At 49.8% G+C, this 9,918-nt stretch overlaps 2 protein-coding genes across 2 annotated transcripts in view; both read right to left on the bottom strand.

The window, feature by feature from the left end:
* Positions 1 to 504: 504 nt before the first annotated feature.
* Positions 505 to 9,918, bottom strand: part of Fam220a (family with sequence similarity 220 member A) — a 29,479-nt gene continuing 20,065 nt past the window's right edge. Inside the window, exon 2 of the mRNA XM_032886856.1 lies at positions 505 to 2,280. Coding sequence (XP_032742747.1) covers positions 1,422 to 2,201 — 780 coding nt within the window. The 5' untranslated portion in view covers positions 2,202 to 2,280 and the 3' untranslated portion in view covers positions 505 to 1,421. The remainder of the gene's footprint in view (positions 2,281 to 9,918) is intronic.
* Positions 2,174 to 9,918, bottom strand: part of LOC116885564 (small integral membrane protein 10-like protein 2A) — a 28,105-nt gene continuing 20,360 nt past the window's right edge. Inside the window, exon 2 of the mRNA XM_032886857.1 lies at positions 2,174 to 2,280. Within this exon, the coding sequence (XP_032742748.1) occupies positions 2,260 to 2,280 (21 nt within the window). The 3' untranslated portion in view covers positions 2,174 to 2,259. The remainder of the gene's footprint in view (positions 2,281 to 9,918) is intronic.

The raw sequence follows: 9,918 nt of genomic DNA on the forward strand, positions 1-9,918 counted from the left end.
ATAAACAATCACAGCTCCACTGGGCTGTCCTAAATGGGTTCTGGTAATCAAACTCAGGTCAAGTGTGCACAGAAAACAGGTTCCCATATCTCTAGTCCCTTATTTTATTTCCTGGGACAGACTGGCTCTGTAATCCAAGTTGGCCTAGCACTCAATTCATAAGCCAGGCTGTGTTTGAACTCGTGAGTCAGCAGCCCCGGCAAGCTTGGAACTCGTGCCTCAGTCTCCCGAGTGTGGGGTGGGTGCTACAATAACCGGTCAGAGTGCACTGTTTTAGAACCTGGAGACAGAAAAGGTGACAGAGCTCAAGAAGGGAGGAAGGAGGGAGGGAGGAGGAAGAAGAGGAGGAAGAGGAGGAAGAGGAGGAGGAATTCAAATTCATCTTTGTGTTAAGCTTTTTTCTTCAAGCTGATTCTTAGGTCATTAGCGACCTTTCGCTCAGTGCTAAAGATGCTTAAACCTTGGGAAGACGACGACATTGACAAAGAGACGAGAACAGAAGAACACACACAAAATAAAACATTTATTATGCTAAAGAACAGATTTTATTATTTTCCCAAAACACTAAAATAGCCCATGGCATAGTAATTTAGGACACAATATAAATGACATATACAGTCAGGTTCCCACCCCCCATGGCTATTTTTAACTGTCTTGGGGGGGAGGCTTTAAAATGTCCACTCTTTCAGTGACCTTTATTAAAGTTATCAACAAACCACAAAGGGAGAGTTACTTGGGGGTGGGGGGAAATCTTAATGTAAAAGAAATCACAAGTCCTGGGTCTGGGTAAAGGAAAATACTTCATTTGCGATCTATGTTCTGTCCGCAGAAAAATCTCAAACTCTTCTGTAATTTAAAATTATCCTAAATTTAATATTGCAACTTCTCCGAGGTGCCTCCATTACAAACTCCAACTCAGGCAGGAGGAGAGGAGCATGTGAGAAGGGACATCTGGCTGCAGGTCACAGAGTCTGTGCAATGCCGAAGTGACAAGACTCTTCATGACCCAAGTACGGCTTACAAGAAGTGGATGGCACAGCCTACAGACCTGCACTTCCGTCAGACGGTCAAGGTGAGCTGAGGCAGGAGGCTGAGGATGCTAGCCCTTGAGAATGAGTCTCCATAATATCGAACTCGGTGCTAAATGGTTCGTTCCTGTCTGATCTTATACAGGGGTAGATCAATCATTTCCCCAGGGGAGGGGGTTTCCCAGTTTGGGCGTCTTTCCAAAAAGACTGAAACCATGCTCGAAAATGTCCCTCTGCATCAACCATCGAGGTGTGTCTGGTCGGTCTCAGCAATCAGAGCAGGAACTGAACAGCTGCAGCGTACGCCGGACTTAATGCAAAAGAAACTGTAAGACACCCTTTAAAATTAATTTGCTATTTTTATTGTTCTGCTTGTACCTGAACACTATGGCATCAGAGACTTGTTAATCTGGAAGATTGCAGAGCCAGTAACCCCATGACTATCTGCAGATCATCTGACGTACTTGAGAGAGTTTTCTCATCTTCTACTGTTTCCTCTGAAAACACGGGACTTAAGCGGTCAAGGGACACACATCTCGTCTTGTCCTCTGGGAGAGCTTCATAATAGGGGTAAGCGTCTGGCAGCTGGCACAGCTCAGAGCAGTAAGACAGTTCTGACCTGGTGCCTAGCCCCTTGGGGACAGCACTTAGGGGTTCACCTCTTAGGAATCCCACTTCCCTCAGTTTTGGATGGCCTTGCCATCCTGACACCCAGGCCTCTCCTTTGAGGTACTGTCCACAGCTATCGGTGGTTCTGGGCTCTCTTGCTGGCCAGTCACTTCCTAGTGTATCCCCGATGCCACCAGACACCCCAGCTACATGTTCTTCTGAAGGAGCAGAGGACAGAACCACAGCCATGCTTAGGGAGGCTGCTGGAGTTGAATTTCTCCCCATTGACTCCTTCAGATACTGAAGCGCTTTGAAGCCGCTGTGAAGTATGAGGCTGGCCTTGCTCTGATCACGCTTCATTTCCGAGGACGCTGCCGCCATGGCCCGTGACTTTCCATGGGTGTCTGCTACAGGCTGGTCTGTCCAAGAAGGCACATCTGAGGGGCTAGGGTTCCTCTTCTCACTTCTTCTCTTAAGGCCACATGCTAGTTTGTCCAGGTCACCTCCTTGTGACTGCGTCACACTGGCCAGGCAAACACCCAGGGTCCCTCTCCCAGCCCTCATGCTTTGCACCCGCTGGTGCAGCGAGTCCAGGGTGATGCCTATCGGTCAAGGATGGCCTTCAGTGGATCTCAATATGAACCTGGAAAAGATAATCAAATGAAAATGCTGTGACAGAGGGTTACTAAAACATTCACACACACAAAATATCACCAACACTAGGTCCTTGCGGGGTGGGGCCATGGAGCTGTACAGGAGCCACAGCCAGAAGCACTGACCACTGCCATAGGTCGCCTGAGTTCCAGACAAGCATGGGCTTACAGCAGAGATGGAGAAAGGGGGATCATAGGTTCAAGGCCAGCTTTGGCTACATAGTGAGTCAGAGCCAGCCTTGGCTACATGAGACCCTGACTCAATCAGATAAATATATGAATAAAGTATACATAAAGATACAAATATCAGTCCCCTTGGACCCAGGTCTTATAAAGCCCCCAACCCCACGTCAAGTCTACAAAACAATCAACGCTGTTAACTATGGCAACACCACCCTGCCCAGCAGAATGCTGAGTAAGAGAGGAGTTGATTTCCAAGGTAAGGGAAGTAAAGTGCAGTAGGGGGAGTCAGTGCCTCAACGCCTTCACCCCTGCTGAAGATGCTAAGAGCTCGAAATGTAACAGAGGAGGGGGAAAAGGGCTCCCTGCTATGTCCAAGGCATCTTCTACACCAACCTTTTCCCTCTTTCCCGAGTGAGGCGCTGACCTGCTAGCTGACAATAGGCCTGACCCAGTTAGGCAGCCGCTGCCCTGCTGGACGCCTGTCTCCTCACCTTCCCTAACCCAGGCTATTAATGGCCTCGGGCACCTGACAGTCCAGACTACCACTGCTTTGTAACCTAAAAATAGCCTGCTCCCAATACTTTCCAGAGCAAATTAGCGAGGCTGCTCCTAGGGGGACAGGGAGGAGTCACAGTGAGTAGGGCAGTGGGCCTCGGTGACGATGATGACGATGGTGATGGTGACGATGATGATGAGGGCTTGAGCACATTCTATACAACCTGGCCGCAGGAGTGCAGCTCGGCTAAGTGGGCTCTGACTAGGGCTCAGGCTGGAGGTAAATTACTAGGGAGGACAAGGAAAGGCGCCAACGCCACCCTTCTGAATGAAGCTGACTCATGACCGCGGAGGACACGTCACCAGGTCTCTTCTGACCAGGCAGGTGTCTCTGCATCACACCTGATCTCGCAAAGCCAGCCATGCCCCACAGCCACACCTTGTCTCCTGGCTACATATCTGCTCAGAAGCACATTTCATAGAGAGAAGCCCCACCCACCCTGGGGGAGCTGGGCAACCTGGTATCCTCAAGAAGGTTCACATTGCCTTGTGTCGTGCTGTGGGCTCAGTGAGGGAGAGCACTGAGCATGCTCTCCAGCAGCAGCGGCAGCTTTTAAATCAGTGTTGGCGAGTGTCTTGGGGGATAAACGAAAGGCCGCTGGCATGTTTGGTAAAGGGAAGGGCAGAAAAGGAGCCTCAACAGACAAGTGCATCTCAGTGGGCAGCGAGTTCAATTCCCAGCACTGAGGGAGGGATCCAATACCTTCTTCTGGCCTGTGTGGGCACACATCCCCACAAATAAAAATTTCAAATTAAAATGAAACAAGGGCTAGAAAGACCTCAATTCCAGTTCCATAATCCACGGGAGGTGGTGGCTTTTATTCCCGGTGCCAGGAAGGTGGAGACAGGCAAATCTATGAGTCTTGCGGGCCAGCCAGCCTAGCCTACTGGGCAGGACAGCCTAGTGAGAGAGACTGTCTTTTTTTTTTTTTTTTTTTTTTTTTTTTTAAAGCTTTATTTTATTTTGCTTTTTTTTTTTCTTCTTTTTTCCGGAGTTGAGGACGAACCCAGGGGCCTTGGGCTTGCTAGGGCAAGCGCTCTACCACTGAGCTAAATCCCCAACCCCGAGAGAGACTGTCTTAAGAACCAAGAGGCCAGCACCTAAGGAGAGACCCTGGAGGCTCCACGTGCACTGCCTCTAAAAATCAGAGTGAACCTGCTGTGGGCATGCATGGCTGTACTCTCAGTACTCAGGAAGAGAACAGAGAACGGAGGATCATGAGTTCAAGGTCATCCTCAACTATTCAGTATGACGGAGGTCACCTTAGGGTGGCCTTTGTCTTTAGCCCTCCTCTCAAAACAAATATAGAAGGAAAGGAGAAACAGCCCAATGGTAGACTGAGTACCTGGGTATGCAAAAAGCTCTCAGCTGACTTGGTTGTTTTGTTTTGTTTTGTTTTTGAGACCAGGGTCTCACCATATCTAGAATGGTGGCCTGGAATGCACTCTGTAGACAAGGCTACCCTCAGACTGAATGACATCTACCTGCCTCTGCTTCCCAAGTGCCAGTGTGCACCACCACACCTGGTTAAGCCTTTGATGGATTTCAACAACAGCACCAACACACACATACCACACCTCAAGTTGAAAGGAGGCAAGTGAGGTGCTTCATGGCTGTGACCCCAGTATCAGGAGGCTAAGGCAAGGAGGCTCTCCAATGGAGACCAGCTGGGACTACATGGTAAGACTATCTCAAAAGTATACGAAGTAGGAACCAGAATATATGTGAATCCCTCATGCCCTTGGTTTGGGAAGGACTTTCTAGTGACAGCAAACACCAAACATTAAAAAAAGATTATTAAACTTTTGACTCAAAAGAATCAAAGTCAGAGGTGTGGAAAGAGGACTTGCTAGTTAAGAGCACGAGTGTTGGAACCCAGCACTACACGGCTGATTACACGCACCTGCCACTCCAGTTCTAGGGACCCTTACACTCTCTTATGGCCTTTGAGGGCACCAAACATTATGGCCTTTGAGGGCACCAAACATGCAATGTGGGGCATAGACATATGTTTGGGCACTCACACCTACACAAAGAATAGAGATAAATCTTTAAAAACAAACACTTAGGGGGTTGGGGATTTGGCTCAGTGGTAGAGCGCTTGCCTAGCAAGCGCAAGGCCCTGGGCTCGGTCCCCAGCTCGGAAAAAAAAGAACCAAATAAAAACAAACACTTAGGAGGATGAGGAGGAAAAACATTCTAGCTCAAGTCCTGCCTGGACTACACAATGAGCTCCTGTCCCAAACAGGCCAGCCTGGACTACACAATGAGCTCCTGTCCCAAACAGGCCAGCCTGGACTACACAATGAGCTCCTGTCCCAAACAGGCCAGCCTGGACTACACAATGAGCTCCTGTCCCAAACAGGCCAGCCTGGACTACACAATGAGCTCCTGTCCCAAACAGGCCAGCCTGGACTACACAATGAGCTCCTGTCCCAAACAGGCTAGCCTGGACTACACAATGAGCTCTTGTCCCAAACAGGCCAGCCTGGACTACACAATGAGCTCCTGTCCCAAACAGGCTAGCCTGGACTACACAATGAGCTCCTGTCTCAAACAGGCTAGCCTGGACTACACAATGAGCTCCTGTCCCAAACAGGCTAGCCTGGACTATACAATGAATGGTCTCAAACAGGCCAGCCTGGACTACACAATGAACGGCCTCAAACACCCTTCCTCAGAAGGAAACAAACATAAGAATGACCAACAGCAAAGCCAAAATACGAGACACTCAAAGCTGTTTACTCTCACAGTTTTTCAAAGCCCTGTGCATGTCGCCTCCATATTTATTTTGAGAGGGTCGCCTCTTATGTACCCCAAAAGGTCGCTTTAGGTATGGGTGGCTGGTGTCTCAGACCATTTTGGGTTCAAGTTCTGTGGAGATACTTGACGTCCTAGGATAGTCTGGATATAGTCGGGGTGGGAGTTGGGAAACTCGGTCTCAATAGACAAAGTCAGACTGGGAAGATGGCTGGGTGGGTAACAGCACTTCCTGCCCTAGCACGGGAACCTGAGTTCAAATCCCCCACACTTAAACACACTCCAAGAGAAAATAGGTGTGACCACGCCAGCACCTGCAACCCCAGCTTCTCCAGGATGGAGACCCTGGCAGCTGCTGGCCAGGTGGCCTAGCCGAGGCTGCAGCTTCCAGTTCAGTGAGATGACATCTCACTGTGCACTCAATGTGCACATGCTGCACCACACACACACACACACACACACACACACACACACACACACACACTGCACACGCACACGCACTGCACACGCACACACACGAATGCCCATAGCAATATTACTCAGTGAGACAGTGACAACCCAAAGGCCCAGCAGCCAACTGGAGATTATCTGGGGAAATGGCAGCTATTAATAGATTCAAAGTGGGATCCAGCAGTGGAGAAGCTGTCCTAGTAGCATGCTCACACTACAAGAGGCGGGGAAAGGTCTGCAGGGCTTCCTAGAACTATCTCTTTAACCTACTTATCTTTCCTACCTTCCTTCCTTCCTGCTTGCCTGCCTTCCTTTCCCATCTATCATCTGTCTGTCCGCCCGTCCGTCCATCCATCCATCCATTCATCCACCCACCCACCCATCCATCTTAGAGACAGGGTCTCAAATAGTCAGGCTGACCTCAGGTGCCTATAGAGCTGAAGATGACTTTGAACTCCTAATCCTCCTGCTTCCCCCCTCTGTATGGGACTACAGCCTAGGACACCTTGCCTTGGTTGTAGGATGTCCTAGGGATAAGACCTAGGGCTCAGGGCATGCTGCTAGACAAGGTCTCTTCCAGCTGGGTCACATTCCCGGTGCCCATATTCATCCACTCGCCTGTCCACTTGATGCTGCTGTCTTTGGGTCACCAAGACTGTTTAAGACTGGAGTACCAGACTTTAAACCGTTTCCAAACCTCTCGGGTAGACTTACTTGACTCCCACCCAGCAGCACAAAAGGACTGAGGACACCCACAGCAACATCTGCTTCTGCAACCTCTCCTCCCGCCCCCACGCCCCTAAAGAGCCATTCAACAGGTGTGATGTGGCCCCCCACTGCTCCTGAGTGATCATACGCTTTCTCTTACAGCCCAGGGTCTTCTCAAGGACACAATGGCCATCTGCTCACCTTCTCAGATAAAATCTCTACCCCAGTGCTTTGCCAGCGACTGGATTAGGCTGCTTGGTTTTTCATTTTATTTATTTAGTTTTTAATTGTAAGAAATCTTTCTCTGCTCAGGGTACTAATCCTTTACCAAATTAATTTACCAATGACTGCTTTCCTCCTCTCTGTGGATGGTCCCCCTGCCCCTCAACATGTTAGAGATGGACCTAGGACCTCATCCATGCTAAGCCAACATTTGACCACTGACCTACATCTTTGGCTTCTCCTACTTCATCCTCTGGCAGGTAGAAGGAGTTCGTGTTTACTTGAATTTCTTGCATCTTACAAAACTATCGGGTGAAGAAATGGCTCTTCTCTCTCCAGGACACACAGGGCAGCCCCAGGAGAAAAGTAAGCATGCGCTGGTTCTCACCTATCCCAGAGTCATACAGTGTGACATCTGCCTGAACCACACGCAGTTATTTCTAGACCTCTTTCAGAGACAAGTCGAGGGAGCCTGCCACGGTGTACCGCCTGCAATCCCGTGTTCACAAAGACAAAGGCGGAAGGACTGAGTTCCAGTAGCCTTAGCTACATGGGTTCTAGGCCACCCTGGTGAGACTGTCAAAAGCACTTGAGCAAGTCAAAATGCAGGAAAAGAGGCTGGGGAGGCGGCTCCGAGACTAAGAGCGCTTGCTGCTCCTGGAAAAGGACAAGTTCCATTCCCCAGCACCCACACCGGGTAGGTCACTAACACCTGGGACTGCAGCTCCAGGAGGCTACACCTCTTCTGGCCTCCAGATGCACACACACACACACACACACACACACACACACACACACACACACACCACACACGAGCCGGAAGGTAAAGAACGCGGTGCTGGGTCAAGCAGGGTGGCTGGGCAGGTGAGGCAAGGCACTTTCTGCCAAGCCTGATAACCCAAATTTGATCCCCAAGACCAACGTTGTAGAGAGAACTGATTCAGACAAACTATCCTCTAATCTACACACACATAACTGAACTGCCAAGAACAACAAGAGGGCTGTTCAATGCGCTTTGCACAGATCTACACTTTCTTCCTGGCTCACGTCCCCAGCCTCCAGCTGTCCCAGGCTTGCCCAGGTGTGGGTCCTGGTGACAGCTCGCCCTGTCCACATTCTGCACTCCTCCAGCCCAGACATCAATGTGGCAACAGACAGACCTCCCTCTGCCAAGGTTTTGCTCATGCCTCCCTTACCAATGAGGTGCTCTCTGTCTTATTCACAACACCAGCCAACTCCCCCTCCCCCAGAAGACAAGAAAGATCTCCATGTGATGGAAAAGCTTGAGAATGAATGCTGCCCAATATGGAGCGGTACTAATGGCCCTGAATTTACGCTAACCAGGATGCTACATTTATCTTTTGAGATATGGTTTCATGTGACCCAGACTGGCCTCAAACTCACTCTAGCTGAAGAAGACTCTAAGCTCCCCATCCTCCTGCCTCCAGCTCAGTGCCAGAGTCATAAGGTTATACCATTGCAACTAGCGTGCAGAATAAGCTTTGTACCAGCTGGTTCTGTGTGTCAACCTGACACATGCTGGAGTTCTCAGAGAAAAGGAGCCTCCCTTGAGGAAATGCCTCCATGAGATTCAGCTGTGGTTATTTTCTCAATTAGTGATCAAGGGTGGGAGGCACCTTGTGGGTGGTGCCATCCCTAGGCTGGTAGTCTTGGGTTCTATAAGAGCAAACTGAGCAAAGCCAGCGTAGGCAAAGCAAGCCAGTAAGTAACACCTTCCATGGCCTCTGCATCAGCTCCTGCTTCCTGCCCTGCCTGAGTTGCAGTCCTCACTTCCTGTGGTGATGAACAGCAATGTGGAAGTATGAGCTGAATAAACCCTTTCCTCCCTAACTTGCTTCTTGGTCATGATGTTTGTGCAGGAATAGAAACCCTGACTAAGACAAATTGATACCAGCCTAGTGGGGTATTCCTGTGACAACCTGACCATGTTTTGGGAGGACTGTGGACTGTGGAACTTTGAGCTAGAAGAGCCATTTGGTGTTAAGAGCTCTGTGGGATGCTCTGTAGGAGCTTGGAAGATAATGTTGAGAACAGTGCAGACGTGGAGGCCTGGCCTGTGAAATTTCAGAGGAAGATTAGACTGTTGCTGTTTGATTGTGAAGATTCTGTGGTTTTTGGTTAGCTGGGGCTGAAGAATCAGCTGTGATTAACAAGATACAGAGCTACTAAACGAACCTTTACATTACTGAACTATTGATGCTGGTCAGCTGGAGCTGGGAAATTAGTGGTGATAAAGAAGAGACCAGCATCATTGAATTGAAATCTTCTGGGAAGTGTTTTTCTCAGAGCACAAAGAGGCTGTATGTTCCAGAGAAAGCCCGAGGTGCTGTGGCTGGACTTGGTAATGTGTAAGAGTGCCAGGTGGTATCGGTGGTGTTGAAGCCATGAAGGGGTCATGAGGGCAGCTGAGGCTGGGCACTGTGAGACGCCATGGAAGCCATTGGTGAAGGTGCAGCCTCAGTTGCAGTTGACTGCCCAGGACTGAAGGGTCATGCAAGGTTGAGGCCCGGCACCATGAAGAGAGCCTGTGAGAGGCTATTGGTGAAGGCCTGGTTGCAGTGGAAGAGACAGCAGTGTTTTGGAGATGCCAGTACCATGAGATGACCACCAAGAGCAGCAGCAGCAGTGGAGAACAGGCAGCTGGGCCTAGAAGACAAGGTAATGCGCTACAAAGGGCAGGGCTGGGAGTGACCCAAGTCCTTGGAGCCCAGAGATTGTGAGTGGATCC

Source organism: Rattus rattus, chromosome 16, assembly GCF_011064425.1.
Source record: "Rattus rattus isolate New Zealand chromosome 16, Rrattus_CSIRO_v1, whole genome shotgun sequence".
Lineage (NCBI taxonomy): Eukaryota > Metazoa > Chordata > Mammalia > Rodentia > Muridae > Rattus > Rattus rattus.